Source organism: Octodon degus, unplaced genomic scaffold (assembly GCF_000260255.1).
Source record: "Octodon degus isolate 3935 unplaced genomic scaffold, OctDeg1.0 scaffold00009, whole genome shotgun sequence".
NCBI lineage: Eukaryota > Metazoa > Chordata > Mammalia > Rodentia > Octodontidae > Octodon > Octodon degus.
Genome location: NW_004524585.1, coordinates 7,306,223 through 7,332,398, shown reverse-complemented (window position 1 = coordinate 7,332,398; position 26,176 = coordinate 7,306,223). Strand labels below are relative to the sequence as shown.

The 26,176-nt window shown below is 35.2% G+C and overlaps 1 protein-coding gene and 1 pseudogene across 2 annotated transcripts in view; both read right to left on the bottom strand.

Moving 5' to 3' along the window:
* LOC101589203 overlaps positions 1 to 7,190 on the bottom strand; it is a 35,266-nt pseudogene extending 28,076 nt beyond the window's left edge.
* A 2,343-nt stretch (positions 7,191 to 9,533) lies between these two features.
* Positions 9,534 to 26,176, bottom strand: part of Nek7 (NIMA related kinase 7) — a 159,478-nt gene continuing 142,835 nt past the window's right edge. For both annotated transcript variants that reach the window (XM_023707789.1, XM_004625313.2), the window contains exons 8-10: positions 25,980 to 26,074; positions 22,067 to 22,180; positions 9,534 to 10,042 (exon numbers count right to left, since the gene is read on the bottom strand). In XM_023707789.1, coding sequence (XP_023563557.1) covers positions 9,932 to 10,042; positions 22,067 to 22,180; positions 25,980 to 26,074 — 320 coding nt within the window. In that variant the 3' untranslated portion in view covers positions 9,534 to 9,931. The remainder of the gene's footprint in view (positions 10,043 to 22,066; positions 22,181 to 25,979; positions 26,075 to 26,176) is intronic.

The window sequence follows — 26,176 nt, the reverse complement described above, 5'->3', positions numbered from 1 at the left end:
CAAGTACATCTGTGGTATGATTATGGCTTGTTGAAAATCTCTAGAAATGGGAAATCTAGACACCCTATATGTCTATTTTTCAAACATCGTTAATATTTAGTGTATTCTTTACCAGGCTTCTATTCCATTTTCACTCCACATCTGTCCCACGGGAGTTGGACAGTAATCCAATTTTGTATTTGTTGTTAATTACAATCTTTTGGCAGTATCATTCTTCATATATCTCTTCTTACATTGAGATTTGTGCAGCTGGCGAATCAGATAGCTACCATTCTAACAGTATTGACAGTAGGTGGCTCTCTCCTGAGGATACTAAGTTGTCATAGAATGTCAATTTTTTTTTTTCTCTCTTTCGGAACTGAGGATTGAACTCAGGACCTTGTGCTTTATTCCATTGAGCTATCTCCCTGGCCCCTAGAACGTCAATTTGTTAAGTGATGTTGGTTTGATTTTACCTATCACAAGTCTCTGTTGTTTCCTTGGCTATCATGGGTGAATATAGGCACAGTGCATAGAATGTCTGGGTAAGAAAGACTGAATGATATTGTAGGCTCTGCAAGATTGGGGTCACTCCAGCAGTCCAGAGATGTGTGGCATTAGACAGCAGTGGGCTTGGGGTTCTCACTGTGTGGTTACTCCCATAATGGGAACGGTGGCCCATATCAGTTGATACGTTGTCTTCCATGCATTGGGGGATAGTGGCTCTTATTTAACAAAGGCCTTTGACACTGGCACTTCAACAGTAGAGTCCTGAAAGACCTGTCCCCCAGTCCTACAGCAGTGCAGGCTCAATTGCTGCATGGGGAGGAGCAGCGGGAGAACCACACCACCTCTGTTACTCCCACAGTCCTGACAGCAGTGGCTGAACCCTCTCTACTACTGTGCTAGCATCTAACTGAGACAGTGCTCTAGTCCCCAGCCAGGCACATGCAGGGATGGTGTAGTGGCCAGCACTATTTTTTCCCCATTTTGTCAGCTATGCTGCCACCTAGGAATAGACAGGAGAATATGGCCAAAGTCAGGCAAACATTCTCTCCAGGCCTTAGTGTTTCCAGAGATAGAGTGACAGGGCTGTTACTGCCCATGGTAACTTCAGCATGGTCCTCTGTGCACAGCAATAATGGAATCATGGTTTTCCCAGCCCATCCTATCAGGAGCAGGTACCTATGTACAGCACAGGGAAGAGGGACAGTAGGAACTATGAGGGCACCTGCCTTCAGTTCTGGTGCTGATTTAAACCTATACATTGCAGGCCACACACTGGTAGCTAGGGCAGTCAGCACCTGTACTGATGGGAGTTTGGCTGGACTTGCACCCTTCTAAAAATGGATCCACCTCCCCAGTAGTGAGACAGTGGTGGTAGGTATTTTCTTAGTATCCTGTCTTCCTAGATCTCTGAATCATGGAAGGCTTTAGACTCTCTTGATTTCTAGAGTTCTCCCAAATCATGTATCTCACAAGGCCAGGCATGCAGCTGCTACTTTTGCTCTCCTGTGGAGGAAGAGGCAAGTTTTGGACATCTTAGCTACACTGCAATCTCTTGAAGTTCCTGTCTTCCATATATTACTCATTCACAAACTTTGCATTTCCCTGGCTTTTCCTCTTTTAAAATTTATATTATTAATTCAGCTAATACTTAGGACAGTATGAGTTAAGAATCTTGTTTTCATACTGTGGATAGTTGTATTGGTAACTTAATAAAATTTTCTCACATGTCATTTATTTTTACATATTAAATTCTCATGATACATTATCTTTTTACTTTGTTCCACTCCTCTACTTACCTGTCCTGTGCTGATACTATCTTGCTTTAGTTCTGGGGAAATAGTTTATATTCAACAAATGTTCATTTTTTTATTGTTATTAATGTCTTGTATATAGTCCCATATAACTCTGACATTATTTTGTTTGGGTCAAAAAACAAAGATTTCAATGCACATGCACTACTAATACTATGTAGTGCTTGGTGTTAACATTCCTACTCAAGGAAAGGCTTCATTGATTCAGAACTTACTTTGTATCTTCCAATAAGATTTTGTAATTCCCTTTACATCTCACAGCTTTCATGTTCAATTATCTCTAAGCATTTTTTGTTTTAGCTATTATAATTTTTCTCCCCAAATATTATTCACTTGTTTTTGTTAAATAGAGTCTTCATACATACTTTGCATTAATCCACCCCTGCTCCCCAGTCTTACCTTTGGACTCAGTCAAGCCAGGTTTCACCTTTAAATCTGCCTAAGGCACCTTTCTCTGCTTCATCTTAGACTCCTTGTTCTTCGTTGCCTTTAGAATTTAAGTGCCACATCCTCAGTATCTTATCCATAGTACTCATTATAACTCACACTTCTGTATTGCTAGGGTTTAAATATGAATTGTCCCCCAAAGACATATTCAGAGACTGATCTCTAATGCTGTTATATTCAGAGGTGAGGCCTAAGTGAGCAGATCCCCCATTAGCCCACTGGTGAGCTGATTAGCTCAATGGACTCTTAGGAGGGTGGGGGAAATAGGTTCCTGGGGACATGCCTTTCTCTGGCTCTCTCCATATCTCCCCGCTTTCTGGCTGCCATGAGGTGAACACCTTCCCCTGCCATGCATTCCATTGTTTCTGCTTTGTAGCCACCTGCTTATGGACTGCTTAAAACCTCTGAAACCATTAGCCACCATCAACTTTTCTCCCTTTAAATTGTGTTAGGCCTTTTATCCCGGCAATAAAAAAGATGGTATGTATCCCCATTTTATATGTGAGAAAGTAAGGCCTGAGAAATTAAGCAATTTACCTACAGTATTAAGGGAAGTAGTTCAGTATCTATCTGAATGTTGCCCCAGAGCCTCATGCACTTAAGAGGTGCACTCTTGGAAGGTGACTGGGTCATGGGGCTTAGAGTTGACTTGCTGTCAGGTGAGGCTGGTTGGGAAGAGGCGGGACAGTGTGGGTGTGGCCCAGAGCTTTCTCTTCCACCCACTCTCTGGATCTCTCTGCCTCCTAGCCACCATGCCATGAGCAGCTCTTCCTGTCATGCTCCTGTGTCACCATGTCTCTTGGCTTGGAGCCACTGGGCCATGGGCCAAAACTTCTACAAAGTATGAGCCAAAATAAACCTCTCCTTTAACTTGAAGGGTTTGGATACTTGTCTCAGCAACAAACTACTAAGATAGGAATGAAAAATGGTTTTGTAGGCATTGTAACACTCACGGAGAAAATAATTTATTTAAAGTCCCTCGTTACAAATCCTAACTATGAAGTTTCCTTTTACATTATCACCTAACACTTAAAATTAAATTTAGATACACAAGTGAACAATGGAACTGATGATACATAAAATTAGAAAGACAACTCTCTAAAATAAATCTTTTTAATTGAAAGTATAAATCATACAACTTTCATATCTTTCTGAAAAATCTTTAAATCACCATGTTGCCCAAAATTCACATGTAATTAAAGTGTAAGGACTTCATGAATTTTAATAATTCAAGGATCTTACTGCAACTTGTCCATGCCAATGTTTTTGTTATTTTTTCAGTAATTTATAAAATTTTAATATAGCCATGTTTAGAAGGGTTACATTAAGAAATCTTCCTCTTGAATTTGGTAACAACAACAAAAAAAGAAAACACTGTCTGAAATGGAATCAAAAGCAAAAAAAAAAAAAAAATCCAATAGACTGTATGTAGTGGTGCACACCTATAATCTCAGCACCCAAGAGGCTAAGCAGGATTGCAATGAGTTTGAGGCCAGCCTGGGCTACATAGTAGGTTCAAGGCTGGTCTGAACTACATAGAAAGACCCTGTCTCAAAACAAAAACAACACAACACAAAAATCCAGAACAAAACATAAAATCAACCCAATAAAGAAAGATGCTTTTAGCCCTTCGCCAAATAGTTCAAAGTGAGAGGCAATCCATAAATGAGGCTCTAAGGGAGGCTCAGAAGGTGACCCAGTTGGGGAATGTCCTCAGAACTATGAGGCAGTGCAAAGAAAATGATCTAAGTTCAGCTGATCATTTAACACATGTAGTCTGCAATGAGCTGTATGTAGGCTGAAAGGCCAAGCAGCAAGCATTTTTAGGTGCAGCTGGTTGGCTCAAAGATCCTTACCTGATCTGAAAGCTCCAATCCTGTTTTTCTAGACATTCTTGACTTGGGAGAAGAGAAGCTATACTGTTAACAGCAGCTGAATGGAAATATTCTTTAAATGGGGATAACTTGCCTTATTCTAAGGTTTTGTTCACTAAGGTAACTGTGGCTGTAACCATATGTAAGGTCACGTCTTCAAAGGAATGTCCCCACAGCTACCCATGAAACTTCTGAGCTAAAAACCATGTGGGTAAATCTGGCCAGATGGAAATATCCAGTTGCTAACTGGCAAATGGGCAAGTCTGTACATGGATCCTGTGGTCACTTGAGTTTTTGGAAATTGTCATGGGTCTGCTGGGTATAGATGCCCTGGCTAGCAAGGAAAAGGTCCTGTGCTGAGTTTCCCACATAGTCCCACAAATGTGAGGACCACTCAAGGAGCTGTGAATTAGCCTTGTTAAAATGGGCACACCAGAGGGCGTCTCTAACGCAGCCAGCCATGTGCTTTTTGTCATCATTTAGCTGTGACTTAAATGCGGTGGCCAAAAGAAATGTACAAATAAAGTGAAGCCCACAGCACTATGCCTGGAACTGTTATAAATCCTGGCCTCAGCCCAGCAGCATGTTGCACGCTTTCCACCTGTCTCAGTGTTCATGCTGCTAAAGGAACAGAGGGCTGAATTCAGGGCAGACTCTCTCTGCAAACAGTAGCAGAAGCAGCAAAAGAAAATGGCCCCAGAGGACAAACGCGGCTTGCTCTCCTCCGGACAGGCTTAAGTTCCTCTGGAAGATTCAACCAACATGGTTCTGCTGGGACTGGGGCTCCATGCTTCCACACTAGTCTTCCATCTCCATACCAGTGGACTAGATTCAGACCTGCAGTTTCTTTGAGCCAAGATAATTCTATTCCACTTTGCATGCTTTGGTAACTACTTCCTATCCATTTCCTCAACTATATCCCAACTTCAGATGCCTCTTTGGCAGCCAGAGAGGATTTACTTGGCCTGTACCTCATTATCACAGGAAGAACAGTATCACCACGAGACAGTATCAAGATATGTGACCTAGGGGAGGCCAACCTCTCAAGTTGCAATGTCAGTACATCAAATTCCAACAGTTAAGTTAGCATTTACTTCAATTAGCAGACGTCCTTCTCTGAATGCTACAGTTGGCTCTTTCAATTGTCCAGGCTCTGAACTGGATGTAGGGTGGCTGAATAGATGCATCAGGAAGGTCAGCCTCAAGCCCCAAGCGACCAGCATCCTAAAGCCTTCCTCAGGACTAGCTGCATCATCAGCACCAAAGAGGCAGCAGGGTCACCTGATGGAAGGCGTGGGTATGGCTCTCACGGTATGGTCCCTCTATGCCTTCCTCATGTCCTTTGAGCCAGGCATATGGCAGGACAACAGTTTTCTCCAGCTTCTGTTGTGGGATCAGGAAGTTCCTCATGATCTCATCCAGCTCCTCCAGAGGTAGCTGAGCATGGAGCTTGCCCACATTGTTGGGGTCCAGGTACACCACGTGCCTCAGCAGGTGGTAGAGATCCTTGAAGACATCTCTCAGCAACTCAGCAGCTTTCTGGCTAAGACCCTGAAGCAGCAGCACAACCACGTGGATAGCAGCTCTGAGGACTTGAACTTTATTATCTGTTTTAGCCACAGCAATCAGGTAATATGTCAGTTAGTGGAGGTTTTAGTCCATACACAGCTGGCTCCAAGGCAGAGTGAGTGGCACATGGCAGAGGGCAGCAGTTCATGGTGGCGGAAATAGCAAAACAGCAAGAGCAAATGGGCATTTGGTTTTTAAAAAGTGTACCACTTATGGTTCTGATGGTTGCACTACTAAATACATTTATAAACACATACTGACTTTCCCAATTAACAAACTTTTGAAATGAAGTTTGTAACTAGGACAAAACACTATGCTGTAGCTAAATTTACTATTATTTTGCACTTATGCATACATACCCACCCTACACATCAGTCTCAGCTTCTTTAATACTCAGCTTCCTTAATTTAGCAAATTCCAACCACAGGAATTGAATCTACTGTCTAAATTTTATTTTATTTTTAATATATTCAGTACAGGGTCTACAGAGTCTCATTACACAGATCGGACTTGTAGTGATTGTGTTTTCAGCCTCCCAAGCACTGGGATTATAGGCAGGCGCAACCACACCCAGTCTTAGTGCCTAGTTGCCATCTCAGCACATCTCGGGGTGGGGCCGGCATGGCACGCTGGGGAATGAACTCCAGTTCCTGCATCTGCCTAAGGAGGCACTTCAAATACCTGAACTATCTGGGCAGTCCTATTGCCTAAATTTTAGATTCCAAAGGTTCAAAACAGAAAAATGAATATTTTGCTTTTGGCTTTTAGAAAACATTTCTTAGTCAAAGACAGAAGAACTAGAGAGGTACACACAAAGACATGCCTCTGCACAATGTACGTTGAAAACCTGAGCCTGTCAAAGCTCTGTGAGCATTTTGAGTCTTTCAGTCACCCTTGACTGTTTCAATTTTGGAGGCTTCTCCCAAATGGTGAAGTTATGGAAATGTGGAAAAAATGTTTCATCTTTTATGTGAAACAGAGGTAGAGTGAGGGTGGTGCCAGGGACTTGCGATACACACTTTACAGTAATTTTTTTATTTTATACATTTATATTAGGATATTGTACAAGTTTCAAAGCTAATAAAATCTTGGTGCGTGTATTTAAAGCATAACAAAATATTTCACAAACTCCATATTACAGTACTATTGAAATTATGCATCTGTGGGTTATAAACAATACATTCATTTTAAACATTTAATGTGACTTAACATTTTGGTTAAAATAAATATCATGGTAAATGTCAACAGCAACACCTGAATACCTGGATACAAGAGAGGTGTTTTGTAATAGATACTATATAGAAAGGTAAAGCTTTCATGAATTGACTGTAAAATCTTACTAAATTTACAATCACTGCACACTGTTGAGCACTTAATTTACATAGGGATACCCTTCATTTACTGCTCCTAAACCTCAGCATATAAAACAGTTACCCCACATTTTCCCTGAGTAACTGGTACCAACACCTAAAAAAGGTTTAGAATCAGGTGTACCATTCATTTTACTGCTCCAATCAATTGAAACATTTTAATATGAAAAAATTAATTATAAGCAAAAATATAAAGATAACATTTCATAGGTGACTACAAAGATTAGAACCCTCTTTCCGGGATGGTGGTACATGCCTGTAATCCCAGCAGTGGGGAGGCTGAGGCAGGAGTACCACTGCGAGTTTCAGGCCAGTCTAGGTTACACAGTGAACTCAAGGCCAGAATGAACTAAATAGTGTGACCCTGTCTCAAAAAAAAAAAAAAAAAAAAAAAAAAAAAGGATTAGAACCTCTAATCTCCCTAATTCTTAGCAATGATCCCATTAAAATTAAATTTCAATTTACAAAGTGTTTTCTTCAGGAAAACTATAATCAAATGTATTATAAAAAGATATAATAACTGAAACATAAAAAATATTTCCCTGCATGGAAAATAGTAATGGATTTCACTGACCATTAAATTCTTCTTAGCTATATCTTTTTAGTAAACAGAACACTAAGAAGAAAAGCTGAAGTCTTAAAAGTCACTGTGATGAGGTTAAGCTAATGAAGTTTAGGTCCATGTACTCCTAAAGCTGTAAGAAAAAGGAAAGTATCTGTTTTAACCACAGGGCATTTCATTGCAGTCAATTATATCACATTAAAATGAACATGACACTAATGGTTAATAGAAAAACTCTACTTGTACTTGGGAAAAAATCTCCTGACACTTGGTGTAAATGTTATGAGTCACTAGAATCTGGGAAATACAATACATTCAGCCCTCATACAAATTAACGACTAGGTTTTTCTTTGCTTATTTCAAGATAAAATTATCCTTCAGATATCATAATAACCAAATGCATTTTTAAAATAGATTTTTGCACTTTTGCCCTTTATATTTCTAAAATTTACAAATGACCTGAAATATTCAAATGATCTAAGTAAAATATTATGTGAAAAAAACAAAAGCAGTTGCATGGCCTAAAGGAAGGTGCTCTCTGAATCTGAGGTTTTCTTGTCGGTGGGACAACCCATCCCAGGGCTATATGGTGGCACACGGTCCTGTAACCACAGTTGCCACTCCACTCTTTGGCTTTACCATTCTATGGGAAACTGGTTGCTCCTAATATGAAGACATCTGAGGGAAATTCATCTCGGTATCTCCACAACAGCATTTGCTAAACAAACTCTGCCCATTTCCTAGAACTAAATTAAGCATTACCATCTCTCATCTTCATGCACAAATACAGTACTTTCCTCAAAAACTTCCTAACAGAAAGGTTAATATCATAACAATTCTGGCTACAGTAATGGACAGTTTTCATTTCCTTAAACATATTCTAAGATCATAACCTTGAATTGAGGCTACATCAACATTCACAGTTACAGTGTAACACACATTCTTTCTTCCTCTCTTAATAACATACACATGCACACAAGATAACCCAAATTTTAAAAAGTTTAAAAAAAATGTTTTCAATTCAGGAAAGTGTTGCTATATCTTTAAAAGGGAAATGTTCCCAGAAAATTGGAAACATTATGGGAAAAATGCACACACAATATAAATAAGAAAAGTAACTTGAAGAATATAAAAATTTCTGAAGGGGACCAATCAGAACTTTAATAAAATCTTCAAGAAAAATATATGCTTACATTATAGTGTACAATTATGAGTTAACATACATTTAGCCTTAAAAAGAAATTGAAATATAGTACTGTAAGATTATTCAAAGAATAGTTTCCAAATGTACAAACAGTAAAAACAGTCTTGAGCAATGTGCAACTTTTAAAACCATTACATCAGCCTAAGAAATCCTTAACCACTTTTTAAACGGATTCATTTCTACCATTTTAATGAAAATAGAATGCTAAAACTATTAAAATATATATTCTGCTGTGTCTTACTCATATTTTGCCCCCAATCTTTTCACATTTGGTGCATTCTGAATTTAAAAGCTAAAAATTTACATGATTTTCAGCTACTTACTGCTTACATTTCTTATAAGAACTGTATCTGAAAGCTATAATGCTAAGAACTAAGATGTCCACTTCAAAATAAATGTTCATAAATGACTACAAAAAGCAAAAAAGGCAAATATTATTTTTAGGTTTTTAGAACATTTAAATCATTCTTAAAAGACACATTTTCAAGGCATAAAGTATAAAGTGTCATACCTAATTATGAAAACACCTAGTTTCCTAAACTTATGGCAATTGTAATTAAGAAAACTCTGTATTCCCCGTGTGGCAGATCTACAAATATTTCCTCAGGTTTTCCATCTATCTTAATGTATAGACGACATAACTTCATTATTTTGGGGCCAGGGAGATAGCTCAGTAGAATAAGCACTTGCCTGGCAAGCGCAAGAGCCTCAGTTCAATCCCCGGTTCCACAAAAAAAAAATAAAATTAAATAAATAAATGAAACAACTTCGTTATTTGGCACTGACACTCTAAGCGTGATTATTAAAAAAAAAAAGTACTGCAAAATGTATTAATTAAAACATAGTGGCTCTCAATCTAAAATCCTTCAGTGAATACTATCTTGACCACTTTCTTTGCTAACATGCAGTCTGGATATCCTGCAATCATTTTGGGCTTGCAAGAAGGTAACTCAGAATGGTGCAAAATGAAGCCTATATGAAAACTGGTTAAGGATTCAAAGAATATTAGCTCGGAAATATTATTCTTAACACCCAGACAAGAAGGGGAGGTATGATCTTCACAAAATACTTTAAATTCTGGTTATGTTCTTCATGATTTTGCCTGTTTAGCTGCTTGCGGTGCATGCATGCATCCTTTTTGCTACATCATACACATAGGTGATGTCTGGTCGCTTCTCTGGATCCGGGTTGATGCACATATTTACTAACTGTCGCAGCTGCAAAGACAGGAAAACAATGGTGCATATTTAATCCAACTTTCTCAGTTATTTTAAAATAAATTCGAAATATTAAGAGCAAAGTAGAGGCCAGCCAAATAGCTCAGCAGATTAAAGTACCTGCAAGCAGATGCAGGAGCCGGGGCTTTGATCCCCGGGCCTGCCATGCTGGCCTTGCCCAGGGGTGTGCTGAGATGGTGACTGAGACTGGGCATAGTGGTGCATGCCTGTAATCCCAGCACTTAGGAGACTATAAAAAGGAGAATCATTACGAGTCCAACCTAGAGGTGAGACCCTTAACATCCTTCCTTCCTTATAATACAGGGAAAAAAAAAAAAATGAACGAACGAACGAACGAACGAACGAACAAATGAAAGAAAGAAAGAAAGAAAGAAAGAAAGAAAGAAAGAAAGAAAGAAAGAAGAAAAAGAAGCAAAGTAGGGCCGGCAAGATAACTCAGTGGACTAAGCATAGGGACCAGGATTCAATACCTGGCACCACATGCCCTGTCGGCACCACTGAGCCGGCCACAGAGACTTGGAGTGGTGACACATGCTTGTAATCGCAGTGCTAGGGAGGCTGAAAACAGGATCACTACGAGTCTGAGCTGCATAGTGAGACCCTGTACCAAATACATTTTAAAAAAGCAGCAAAGTTATGTTTTTCTGACTCATTTTCCTCTTAAATATATAAAACTGGTATCAAGTAGATTTAAATTCAGTTAAATGAATTTAATATGCTCTAAGAAATATACTTATTGCAGAGTATAAATTGTGAAGTACAATCTATTTTACCCCAAGGAGAGGCTTTAAGAAGAACTCTTAGACTGGAGATATAGCTTAGTAGCACAGTGCTTGCCTAGCAAGTACAACGTCCGGAGTTCAATTTCCTGTACTAATAAATTAAAAATAAATATAAATAGTTTTATGAGAAATTTAATTGGAAGATACCAGTCTACCAGGGACAGTCTACTAAGACAGGATTTCAAACTCAAGAGTCCAACTCAACTACAGATATACACACATATATGTAACTTAGAACTTATTAGCTTTGACTGTAAGTTAAACCAAAGTATACATAGCAAAAGAACTAATAGCAAAAAGAAAAATAGAATCTTTGCAAAACACAGGGAAACCATGAGATGGAAGGGCAACAGGAAAGGGATTAAAAAAAGATGTGCTATGTAAGTGTACCAACTTGTAATGAATGCAATCAATATGTACTCATAAAAAAGTTTTTCTCTTAAAAAGCAATAAGGTAGATATCAGTCATGAACATTGTGAACCATTGTATAAAAATATTTATATTTTATATGAGAAACCATACCTCTAAGAATTGTAAATTGTGAGCAAGATTAAATAATTACATTATTCCAATTTTCAATTCTGTGAGGTAGCATTTCCCATTTTTTAGAGAAAAGCGATCAAATTTCTATCACAGAAAAAAAGAACACCTGAACAATCAAAAAATATCTTCCCTTATGTGCCAGATCAACCAAACAGGGAATATAGTTTTTATCTCAATTCTTCCATAAGCCTAGGAAACTAGGTGTTTTCATAATTGTTTATGAAATTTTATACTCAAATCCTTATGACCTGAATATGTGTCTTCAGGAATTATTTAAATATTCTGAAAACTTGCATTAACTTCCTGCCAATGCACTAACTTACTATAGTTTCTTCAGAGTCCTCAATTTCTACTATGAAACAATATTCAACCAGAGAAAATAGAGACAAAATTTGTGGGCTGTTAATACTCCTATGAATAAAGTAATGTTTGAGAAAGATGTTATTCTAAACGATGTGTGTTAAGCAGGCAGCCTGATGAAGGGTGGGGCTTGGAGGAGACAGTGTGCATAGTGAAGTGGAAACCAGTCTTCCTAAAAGAACTTTGTACTCTTGTGCCCTCACATAAATCATGACTCTAGGGATTTATTCCCTCATCCATTACAAAGTTCAAGCAGATGATCAGTAAGTTTCCTAGCTCTAGTTCCTGAAGCTGTATAGCTCTACAAGAAAATTAATGATACAATTTTAGCCACATAAGGAAATCTGCCAATGTTTGATGATAATCAACAGTATATCTACATTGAGGAGGGGATGAAGATACCAATTTATATTCCTTGCAAATGGGAAGAGAATAACACTGAAAAACTTCTAAGGAGTATAGTAACACACTGGGTATTTTATTATAGTGATCTAAGTGAAGCTTAAATCAGAAAGAGGTTGTCATTTTATCAATTCAAAGAAAATGTATCCAGTTATGAATAATTTAGAGAACAGTAGGAAAGTGCTTATAAATACTTCTATTTAAAGGGGTATGTTCTAAATTATCAAGCTGTCAGATGTTTTGTGCCTGCTTAACACACATCTTTTATAATAACATCTTTCCCAGGCACTGCCTTCTTCATAGGAGTATTAACAGCTCACAAGTTTTGTCTCTATGATAAAGCATAGAAACATAAAAATGATAAAGCAGAAAGGATGGTAGGAAAAGAAATGATACAGAAACTATATTTAACCAAACTACAAGTGAATACAACAAATTTTGTGGATTGCTTATTTACTACTACATTATTTTAACTAGTTTATACACTTCACTTTTCCTCCACAATATTTAGGATAGGGTGCAATTTCTAACCTACTGACAAGAAAAAAACTGGCCTCAAGTTCTCCTGGCATAAGGAAAAGCATTTTAGGTTAGCGACCGAATAATGCAAGTTTAATTGAAGAAGAAAGTGATTCTATAGCTCTCCAAAGTAAAGGATGGAAGCTCATAATGAAAAGGAGAAATACTCAGGGAAACAGGAAATGTTTGCTTCTCAACCACTCCTTAGGCACACCCTTACAAGGACATCAAGAACTCTGAGCCAGAGTAATGCAGTTTTTGCTTTATGCTCCCTGTTAGTTCAGTCTCCACCCATTATGGTTTACTTTGTCATAAAGAATTTTATTTTCCAGAGGAATTATTGACAGATCTATCACTGTATAAACTCAGATATATAATATATAGATTTTGGGTGCCTCACCCTATTTATGAGTCAATCTATATAATTTTTCTTAAACTATTTGTAATATAATGCACATAATTTGCAAAGAAAATTCTAGAAAATCAGAATTTCGTCTTGGCAGTGGCTCTTCATTTGCCACACAAACGCACATATGCTTGACTTTCTCAAGTACCACTCAGGCATTTGTATAAAACTGCTGTTAGCATTACTAGTGGATTCTTACATGAAGTGTTTCTATTATAGGTTAGGACAAAATTTTGTCCTCAGGTACATTTCCTGCAAAAATCCAATTTGCCTACTAGAAAAGTATCTGCTTAAAGCTCACATGTAAGAAACACTCGCTATGATTTAACTTACTGAATTTCATAGCAACTTTGGGGATAAGCACCACTACAACAATAAAGTCTTATAAAGTAGTAATATTCCTAAGGCTGCAAAGCATTAAGGGACAAAGCATGGAATGGAAACTGAAGCAGGCTAGTTTTAAAGCCTGGGCTACCAAGACTATGTTACACTGGCAGAAGGAAATTAACTAGGCCTGCAGGTGCCCTTATCCACTTCTGCAAAAATATGGGGTGATTTTCCATACACTAATGGGTAGATTGCTGGGCTATTTGGTTTTTCACAAATCTGTCAACTCTAACACCTATTACTCTAGTTTCTGCAATTAACTTGTCTGTCTTCACATTTCAGAGGACAATTTGGACAGAAGAGAAACCAACAAATTCTGTCTGGAGTACACAGTTCATGATGAGATACCGCAGCATATCGTACCCAAGAGAGGATTCTTAAATAATGACACAAACACATTCTGATTAGTATTGTGTCAAGACTGTCAATTTAATTTCTAATGTAACTAATTTATTTATTCATTTATTTTTATGTATTTAGTACAGGGTCTATACGGTCTCACTACACAGATTGGATTCATAGTGATCCTCCTGTTTACAGCCTCCCAAGTGCTGGGATTTCAGGCGCGTGCCACCATGCCCAGTCTCAATTGCCATCTCAATATGCCCTAGGTGCGGGGCCAGCACGGCAGACCTGGGATTGAACTCCCAGCCCCTGCATCTGCCTAAGCAGGTGCTTTACTCTGCTGAGCTATTTGGCCAGCTCTCTAATTTAACTAATTTAAGAAAGTGGCAATAACTCACTCCAAACAAAATGTATTTGAATTTTAACTTGGAACAATTTCTCTATTCTAAACTTTGTTCGTAAGGTGCTGGGGCTTCACTAAGTGGTAGCATGCTTGTCTGCCATGCAGACAAGTTTCTACTCACTGTACCACAAAAACCAACCCAGCCAACATTTTACAGTCACCTCACAGATATTTTAAAAAATGACTGAACTGTCATACAGACATTAAATAATTAAAATGTGATATGAGACTTTCTTAGGTCTTTTAAACCTTTTCTATAGATTTTACTGAAAATATTAAATTTTTATACAGTGTATAACTTCATGATCTATTGGAATGTTACTTTAAAAATTTGTAACAGTTATCCAATACTTTGCAATGACTGAAAGTATCATTATTATGTTCAAGAAAAATGTGTCAAGATAGTCAAGTTAAAGAAATCTACCTATATTCCTTTATGTTAATTTTAATTTCTAATATTAGACCCTGATTTACTCAGAAGAACCTTCTGCACTTGAATGAGATAGCTTTTACTTATTACTTTGAACTGCAGAAATAATTTCATGACAAGAGCATGTTAAAAGTTAATAATTTTTACTCATTTTTATCTTTAAAAAGTATTTAATTTGTTAACTTTCTACTTGCTTGTAAGATGTATACTTTGTTGCTTTAAAAAAACCTGTTATATAAGGACATGTCAAATATAAGGCAAAAATAATTTGAATATGCAAAAGCTTTTATAAAATAAAACAGAAAACAGTTTAATTCAGATGCTTCAGAGAGATTTAAAAAGCAAAACAGAAAACCTTAAGTGAATAAAAGCAAAGTAAAAAATAACATGAATTTTTTGAAATGTCTAAAGGATTATGAAGTCATAAGTCATATGGCAACTAATATCTTCAATATAGTAGATAAAATATTAACATATTTTGATATATATCTTTCCAAAGAAGTACCACAGCAAATAGGCTGAAATCAAAAATGTTAAAAAGAATGATAACAGTCATCGTCAGGATGACAACCCAATTACAGATCAAGTTCACTCACATATGGGTAATAACAACAGGGCTCATTGTGTATTATAGCTCTAGGTCACTAATACAACTCTCAATAGGATAATAAAGACTAGTGCTTTTGGTAGTTTCTTTCTCACCCTCATCTTAATCCCTCTGAGACCAATTATGTTATATCAACCTCCCAGATATACCCAATTTCTATCTACCCAAGGACACATTTCAGCACCCCAATAATATATTAAAGTATACTATATTTTGGAATTTTAGACATTTATACAATATGATTAGGTGTATCCAACTTGAAAACCAAAGTGTCAGTAGCGATTGACCCAGAAGATAAAAGGGGAAAAAAAGTCATCTTATACAGCTACAAGGTAATGCAATGTCTACATTTCATAACTGAACATCATTTAGCGTTTTTAAAAAACTAAAGTCTGAAGTTACACAATTTTATAGGATGCCACAGGACATGTGAAATATAGGCCACTGTTTGGGTATTTTCAAGGAGCAAATCTCCAGCATCACAGGGGAACAAAGGGTTTACTTTAATATATATATATATATATATATATATATTTTTAAAAGAGAAATGGAACATTAAAGCTTAAATATCTAATCTTACACAGAACTTTTCTGTAAGGTGGACAACTGACAAATGATAAAAATATCAAACTTATTAAAATAATTTTGGGGAAGGAAAATCAAATGTTAAAAATAGTGTTTAAAATTCAATGCAAATTTTAATAATGGCATAATTATACATCTCTGAATTTTAAGGTAAAATATCTATTTTGGTATTTGAATAATTACAGGAAATTCAAAAATACTTATTAAAAATTATCTTCAATCATTATTTGTGCTATATAATGTCCTTCATTTAAATATTTGTTGAACAATATATTAGAAAGAATTTTCTAATAGTAAAGCAGTATTTGCTAATTTCCAGTACCAATTCTAAGAAATTCATATAGTTCAGAGTCTAGCAACTATTAAGTAAAAATGTTTATACTGCTCAAGTAAAAAACTTACACATTTTAAAGTTCAAAAAGATGCAAAAAGACCCAGACATATTTTTTCTTATTTATATAAAGTGGTTCTTTTATGAAACAAAACAAAGATCATATTTTTGTCGCTGATTTAAGATTTCTTAAAAATCTTCCTTAAACATTTTTCTGAATTTTTTTTTTAAATTGTTAAAACTGGTTATAATTTTTAAACCTTCTGCTGAGTATTTTTCTTTCCTTAATGATAAATATTGGAAAATAAAGTAAATTATAGCGAGTAACAGTTTCTGTTTACCATATTCTAAATCTATCTGATATCTGATGTATGCAGTAGATTTACATATTCTAATACACAAAAGTAATGCCTTCCTTTCAACACGAAATGGCCAGAGGAGTGCTATGAGTAAATGTCTGATGGCACCTCCTACATGAAGATTCCAGGTAAATATAGGAAGTGGAAGGGTCACATCAGGAGAAGCGCCAAGAACATGGGAATGGACAGAAACTCTCATGTGCTTAGGCATAGCTAAGCCTAGGTAGTTATTCCAGCTGCATGGTCCTGTAGTGGGGTAATGGGGTCAGGGTAGGTAGGCCATGAGGCAAAAGCCCTCCCAAGTCTGGCATTGGTTCCCAACACTCTCTGGCTTCCCACTGCTCACATGTAAACTGTCCTTACCAAAAAAGTGGTTATAAGATTAAAGAAAATGATTTCAAATGTTGAGAACATCCTGTGTTTTACGAAAGCCAAATAAACACAGTTTATTTACATAAAATCAGTTTAAATTAAAAAATTATCATTATTCATAGATAACCACAGGAAAAACTTCTTAATCAATGTACTAAATAACTGTATTAAATCACTGTATTTTAAAAAAATGACTATTTTAAATAATGTGGAAAACCAAGACTTTATCTCAGTAATAAAAAATGTTGCACTTTCTTACACATCTGAATGGAGCAGCAGGGAAAATGATGTCAGCCTGAACTGTTCGACTATTCTTGCGGAGGCCAGGAGGGAAAGAAAAACCCTGTTCTCCTGCCTTCCCATTTCTAAGGGGGAGGGGGGGAGACATTTCTGAACTAGAAAAGGAAAGCAAAAAAAAAAAAAAAGATTAAAGCAAAGTTAAGGGTAACTTCATTTCATTAATTTTTTTATTCTCTGGATGTGATCTTTCAGGTTGATACTTTAAAAATATAATTTTATATCTGAGACATAGTTCCAGTAATTATGTTATAAAAAATATTCTCTATCTGTGGGCTGGAGGTCTAAAGCCACAAATTTAATAGATATTTCATGTAAAAAACATAAAAACTGATCACAGTTAATTATTGATTTCTAAATCTTATTTTGTTTTCTTCACTTGTAAAACCTATCAAGTTCTCAAAAACATAATTAGGTGTGAACATGGTATACGTATATTTTCTGTTTAAACCTATAAGAAAATCTTTTAAAAGCAACACTCAGGCACAATTCTACTCAACTATTCCCATATCCTTCTATTTTAACTGGGAGTTTTAATAATGTTTAAGATAGTTTTATTTTTTTTTTTCTGTATGATAATGCTCAGATTTGTAAGAATATATCAGTTAAAATGAACTCACTGTCATTTTCTAATTATCACATATTTGCTATTTCTGACACTAAGATTCTGAGTGATGACCTAAGAAAATCCAAAATTTTGATGACCATTCCAGTGTTTTAAAGAAATTGAAAACTGAAACTGAAGGAAAATAATCTTTTGTATTTCCCACTAAACTAACATTGGGCATTTCAGAGATGATGGTACAGACTTATGTAAAAGAATGAAAACAGAACAACAACAGGGATTAATACTAATGAAAGGAAATCCATCAAATCTTCTGGCTTATCTTTTGAGCAATTTTTTAGCTTATGAGATAGTTCTCTGCAGAAATTTCTCTTTCCCATTTACTGACTTTGGTTGGTCACAATTTTGGTTTTAAATTTCTTTACTCTCATTTCTTCAATTAATCAACCATCAAGCCTTTAAAAATCTTTTAGTTTTTTTTAAATTTTTTTTCTTTTCAAAGTTTTATTGATAAACATATAGCAATGAGACAGTTTCAAATCAAATCGAGAGTACAGTTTCAACAAATAATACACTGCATATATTCTTCTTAGTGGTTAATTGCTGTACAAGATGTAGACTTGTGATCCTACTTACAAACACCATTAGAAAAAATCATTCTATTCATTAAGAGAATGCAACTATGTATCTATCCCAACCGCTTTGAATACACAGATACAAAATGGACATTCATAGTTATATCCCATTTTTTTAAGTTCCATTATTGAATATTATAGGTGTGTAAACTCAGCAAAATATTCTAAAAGAGTAAAAAAAAAATCTTTTAGGCCACAGAAATACAGATGAAAAGCAGTTACTGCTTCTCAGGATGGAAATGACAGTGTGGAAAACATTCAGGAAAAGAAGCAACTACCATGCAGTATTCTGGCCAAGTAGTTGGAAGGAGAGACATGGCAACAAAACTATGTTTCAAATGATAAAAATTATTTCAGAAATAACTGGAAATAACTTCTCTGAAAACATGAAAATACAGAGAACTTCCTGTAGAACTTAGAAAAGAACAATACTGTCTTCTTCCATGACCATTAAGTCTTGAGAGCTAAGTTCAGGTCAGGCTATGAGCAGCTATTTTTTTTTAAATGTATTTGGTAAAGGGTCTCGCTATGCAATTCAGACTCGTACTGATCCTCCTGTTTCAGCCTTCCCAGAGCTGGGTTTACAGGTGTGCACCACCATTCCTGGGCTTGGTGGCTGGCTCAGCATGGCCTGGAGGCAGGGCTGGTGAAGGCATGTGGTGCCAGGGATTGAAGCCCGGTCCCTGCACTTGCCTAAGCAGGCACTTAGTCCGCTGAGCTATCTTGCTATCCCATAAGCAGCTATTAGAATCATTAACTCCGCACATGTAGAAAATGCTCAGTAAGCATTTGTTTTACTACCACCAAAATCACATTTAAAATAGGAGTTATGTAAGAAAAGGTAGGCATGTGTTTTCAACCCAAGATTTTTGTTGCATACTTTTCCCACTCCATGAATGAGACCATTACTGACAAAAACAATAAGAAACACTAAAATAAATAAAATTATCATAAGCAAAAATATCTCAAACAACAAAATAAAAAAATTCCTAATATTCATGTGTAGCTGTAATTTTAATCTAGAGCCCTAACTATGTGTTTAACAACATAACATAATTCAATAAGCATTTCTAAAGCATACTACTTTTCATTTTTTTATTCTTGGAATTCTCCATGTTATCTATGATTTAGACTATAACACAAGAAATTTTAAAACTGCAAACCTTTAAACTCTGGATTAGACCTAGAAATCAATCTTGCAGAGTTCCTTAAAATTCTTATCAATTGAGGCTGGTTGGCAGGTATGGCTGGCAGTCTCATGAAATGTTCCCTTCAAATGTTTTTTAGGAAGGAGTCTTAAAAAACCATAGCAGCAGCTATGTAATAAATTTGCTTAAATTTTATTTTTCAGACTCTTCCCATTTTTGCTATATAACTGACACTTAATAAACAAGGTTTTAAAAGTTTAATGTTAAAAAACTGTTTCACTTTCATCAGTACCTATATTGTGCCACACTAACAAATTAAAGGGTAATTTGTATTTTTAAAAACACCTGCAGCAGCTACTTTATAATGATATTTAAGAATATCATTACGGCAGCAGCAAAACTATTTAGGCTTTGTTATGACTGTGAATTCTGAATAATAATTTTATAAACAAATTGAGTTCCTACTTAAGAAGAAAAATATTTATTAGCACATCTGCATTTCAAAGCTCTTGTTCTGAAAAATTTCCTACATAACTCATCAGATTAAACTAAGACTTATATAATTTGCATATTTTTCATATTCATTTCTTTAGCAAGAATTACTTTTCATGTTTACCTAGATATTCTAACTTACTATTTCATTAGGACATGACTGACTTTACCAATGAGGAATTGCCCTGTCTTTTTTGGCAAGTATACCACATAACATGTTTTGCTTTATAATTCTTCTCAAAACTGGTAACTACACACAGTAAAGTAAAAAGTGGAATCTATTTTCCTCTCCCAACTCGAAGACCTTCTATCTGGGCCAGACTTTGATATTTGCCCCTTGGCTGAGAATCCGCATATCCAACTTCACACTTAGCTGCAGTGAAGTAGCCCTGCAGGCAGGCCGACTTCAACGAACCACTAGTGGTATCATCATTAAAATCCTGCTGAAGGTCACCATGGTAACCGCCTGCTGAGGCTTCACTGCTGCATTCCGCATCTCCTAATCAGCTACCATGTGAAATGCAAATTCAGACAGTCTGAAAATTAGTCAAGAAGAATAGAGGATGAGGATGCAGATATGTGAAATATTCATGTGCTTCATGGAAAAAAGAAGACAGCATGAATGACACAACAAAGAAAGGCCCCTGACATTCATGCTATCATTTTGCATTATTGTTCACACCCTACTGTATTTCTAGGCATACAGTTCTGAAGTTGGTTTTATGAAATGCCATATTTATATTCTATACCCAAAATAGTAATTAAAAATGGCTAACATAAGAACATTAACATCAAATGAAGATAATACTTCTAAATTATCACAGCCTTTTAAGAACTCATTCTAATTACCCGGATATAAATGTTGTGAAGCCAAAAACTAGGTACCAGTGATTATTAGTATCAAAACTATTAGAAGAAAATGTAGCTATTTCATTCTAGGAACACAAATGCTTTATATATGGTAAAAAATTTTTAGAGGCATTTATTATTCAGATTACATGGATTCAAATTTCCTTATATAATACTAAGACCAGATGTTCATTCCACAAGAGTAAGACTGACAAGATTATCTAATAAGTGAACATTATAATTACTTTATATTTTTCTTTTTCTCCTTTCCATTTTCCAAGGACAAAAAAATCAGTTGCTCATGAGGTAAGATGTCCTAATGTAAGACAGTGCTCTCTTTGGGTAGGTCTCCAATGGGCAGTCCAAAAAACAGCTTATGTGAACATATCTTCCTTGACCTTAAACACTGCTAGTCTGCATGCTTCCACCTTAAATATTTGAAAAATCATTATGTATTAGGCCAAAATGGAGACACTTCGTTCAGTGAAAAACTGGATATTGGACAGAGCAAAACAACTCATTTTAATGAGTTACAAAGGCAAAAAAGGATTCAAATTCAGATCTTAAGGTAATGTCTTCAAAAATTTCAATCCCATTCAACACTCTTTTTAACATGTCTACAATAACTTCAAACCACTTTCCCAAAGGAATTTGACCATAGCAGTGAGGTGGGGATTGTACAGGTATTGTCAAAGGAAAAAGGGTAAAGCCTGAAAAATACAGTTCAGAGATATATAGCTAACAGATGTGTATTTCAATTTGTGGGAAACACAGATTGGAGAAAACTATAACAAAACAGAGTTTTAATTGTTTGCAGGTCGGAGGCAGTGAGAAAAAGGAGTTAGCCTATGAAGAGGGGGGACCAGACATACTCATTAATTAGACCCTGTTTTTGAGGTGGGGGGTTTGCATTCTCTTCTCTGTACTCATCCAATAGAAAGCTACTATTCTTATCACGCCTAGGAAGTGGCCATTTTACACCACACACTGTGTTGTATTAACTCTACATTACAAATTGCAGAGGCAACTATTTAAACAGCAAGTCTCCAAGAGAATAAAACAGGGTAAAAAATGTGACTTCTGTCACCGACACTATTCATTTGTATTTCTGGATCAAGTGAAATTCCTTACTAAAACAAATGTTACCAAAATGAACAAGAGACAAATGGACTGAAAATTACTTACTTCCTCTGAATAGTGATCTGAAGGAAGAGGTGGGTAGTCACACTGTTCTATCTTCTTACACAGTGAGTATAAATTCATTTTGTCACCATAGAAAGGACTCTGTAATGCAGCCATCTGTAAAAGGTTCCATGGTGAGTTTATCAAATATATCACAGTAGTGTAGAAATTATAAATGCTTTAAATATGAGCATTTGATTTTTATAAATATTCCTTTCTAGTTATTAAGAATAAAAATCTTAATGTCTATATTTGCAACATCTAAAATCCCCAAAATAGGCAATTTTCCTGTATATACGTATACACAACATAAAACAGAATTACTAAAACAATGTACACTAACTTAAACTCTAAACATCATTAACTGGTGTATCCATGGCAAAACAGTTATTTCAAGGTACAGATCAACCATGCAATGGTCACAACATAACAAACATTTAAACTATTACTGCATTATAATGTAACGATATTTAAGAAAGGGACTACCATTTTATCTTATATAATATAATAGAGAGGGAAGGTTATTTTGAAAATAAAGTCTTAATTTGAGTATTATAACTTGTCCCCAAATAGCTTATATAAACTGTAACTTATTTTCATTTGATAATGTCACAAAAACACTGTGTGTTCAAAAACTTTGAGTCACAGGAACAATTGAAGGCATCCCAGAGAGTTTTCAAGCCGAAAACATGCTTCAGAGGATGAACAACACTAAAAAAGACATTATTGAATTTAAATTTATTTTAAGACAAGGTTCTAACTTGACATTTAAAGTGCAAGGAACTACTATGGTAAGCAAGGTTACAAACTAAAATTCAATTTAAAATGTTCACATCCTGTTCAAAACCTTCTAAATCTTTGAACCGCAGCAACAAGAATACAACATGGAGTGCCAAGCTGCCCCAAAGTCAGTCACCCTTTTCTACATGTGCTAATAAGTTTGATTTTGGAAGGACAATGTGTACATTCCCCAGACAGGCAGAGTGTGTGTGAAACACGCTAGTCCATGCTGTGCTACTCAGTGAGCGTCAGTGGGGACAGGACAAGCTGAAAATGGCTCTCATCTGTCTTCTGTGCTCCAGACAGGGCTTTAACTCCTTCAGAGCCTTAGCCAGCAAGGGATCACATTGGAAATCAGGCCTAGAAAGCAGCTCAACAAATTTGTATATAGCCTGTATTTGATATAAAGCCTCAATTCATACAGAACTACTGTAGGAACGGGGTTCACATAATGAGAAAAATTAAAAAGCAATTTCAATACCCAAACATACAAAACACTCTACCTAAGAGAAAATTTCTATTGAAGGAATTAATATTTTTTGTTCAAAATGCAAAGCCACTTTATGATAAAACAGTATGAAAAACACTGACTTAAAAATACACTTATATATACATTATAGTCTTTCCATGTTTGTAAAACCTTAAATACACACACACACACACACCCATGCACGCTCGTTCATTATCATATGCTGGTTCATTATAGGACTTTCGTCTCAATACTGTAGAATGTTAAAAAAAAAAAAAAAAAAAAAAAACCTGAATGTCCCCTAAGGAGTTAAATCGGAATAGTATATTTTCATGCATCTCCTGCTTTGACAGATGAAAAATGTCAACTGTCCTGTTTTTATTTTCAAGCTTTTGCACTATTCATCTGGTTCATTAGTGCATCTCGATGCTGCCCCTGACAGCTGCTCGCCCTCTCCTCCCAGCAGCTGAATTTTTCAGGCTAATTTGATCCTCCACACTGAGACGATTGCTAGAATGATTGACTTGCTCCCTGACCTCCAGGGTCTGACTTTCCTGATTAGTATTCTGGGGGTGTCGAAGGGACGAAAGCCCACTGTCTGTCTTCAGGGCTGGTGGCAGCTCTCTTTTTTTTTGAACTGTAAGCCACCAACCTACAACCCTGTAAGGATGCAATTGCTGCGCTGAACAATAAAGGAAATGTGTAAAACCTACTTTTCCATGTAAAGGTCCATGTAGCAAAAGCACAGCATCTTGATTTTAATTAGTAAAGTCTACTTTGTTGCATATCAATTAAAATTGTACCACTAGTTTTTTTTAGGTTCCAGGAATATTTGAAAGTCTAATTTTGAGTTTAAAATACATTTTTTGAAAAGGCTTTTTCTTCTTCTACTGCTAATAGATATTTCTTTGTGAGCAGGTGTAAAAGAACTATGTGATGTTATTGCCAATTTTTTGGTAGTTAAATTGTTGTTTATCTCTATTAACATATTCAAACATTACTGAAACAAAATAAACATGAAGATTAATTAAATCTTTAGAACAATTTCAGTCTTGCATGAAGGAAATGAGAAAATGCACTGGGATGAGTGATGTTACCCTGATGAATATTTTCATTCAAAATGATCAACAACACATGAATGTAGAAGTACCTGAAGAAATTTTATTTTGGCAATCATTTTAAGTACCCATAAAATGAGATAATGCCGCTTAAAGGTAAATTTAGAAAGTGAAAAAATGTTTTGATGAGTCTAATCCTAAAACAATTATACAAACTTTCTCCCAAAACAGCAACTCAGCTGAACACTGTTTTCACTGTTAAATTTAATCTCACTGAAAACTATTTTTCTATTTGTGCATACATACACTTCTTGGTATTTAAAGGAAAAGTGTTACTTCGATAAAGAATCTGAGAAAGCATCCAAGATTACCTAAACAGTATTAAAATTTTTAAATATAAAAATAACTCTTAAAGGGCATAGTAGCTTAATATTATCAAACCAGTTGTTCGCAAATTATACCAAAATATTAGCAGAATGTAATATAGTGGGCATAAATCATTTATAATCTTGTATCTACATAGAAACATTTTGTTACATCATTAATTCATAATTTTTCATAATAAAAATCAGGATGAGTTTATGTAAGAACACTTAAAAATCTTTTATTCATTACTCACTTTAGAAAGTACAATAAAATAATTTCAGGCTTTTTAAACCAGAATCTATAATCAGGAAAACAATAAAGACCACAACACAAACTTAAAAAAACAAACAAAAAAACCACTATCTGATATTCTACTTCCAAGTAATAGTGGCCAATTAAAATAGATAACTTTATTATATATTCAAGTGCCACAAAATAGCAAGAAATACATTGGTTTCTGTACATCTGTATATTTCCTCACAGAGACCTGAAAATTTGAGTCTATTTCATTTCTTCATTTTATTTAAACCTACTTATATCTAGATTAATTTTCAGTTAATAACTTTAGCTCAAAATCTACATTCTTTCTTGTCATTTGCTTAAAAGATAAAATTACAGAAGTCAGTTCTTAAGATATTCTTTGATATCACTGATTCATAATATGGGTAAAAATTCATTAGCACTGTGCTTTCTTCTGTGGGTCCAAATAATTGTTTCTAGGCAAATGTTTCCATTATCTTCTAAGAACAGAAGAGAGCTTCGCCAATAAAAATTATTAATGGAAACTAAGTGGTAACTTAGAATAATTATCTTATTTGTATATTATCTGTAAAGATGAATCACACCTATGAAAAGTGTCCAATAAAACACTGATAAATATATTAATTACAATTTCATATTTTATATCAATTTCATTATCCCTCTTCTCTCCCGTAATGCTTTAGGGAAGCTTTTTCATTGATGTTAAAATTATACTTTTATAAATATGCAGAACATCATTACTTTAACATAACAATTAGTATTTTTTAAAAATTTCAGAAAAAAGGGCCTAATTTTAAAATATTATAGAGGAAGTAAATGTGTGAGGACAAATCAAATTCCATATGAAAGTTAATAATCCAATGAGTTAATCTTCATAATATAAATGCTTATTTTTGAGCATATTTTTTAAAAAGTCTAAACTTTAAAAATAGAGGAAATTATATAAAAATGCATCAAAATAGGGATTTTAAATATTACCTACCTCATACAGTAGACAGCCAAGAGACCAGATGTCAGATTTGAAGTTGTATCCATTTTCATGTATTCTCTCTGGAGACATGTAATAAGGAGTACCCACTAAAAAATAAACCAAATACAAGAAATATAAAAATGAAGGTACAGCCATGGCATGAAATTAGATATAAAATTTTAGATTTAAAAAGTCATCAAAATTATTAA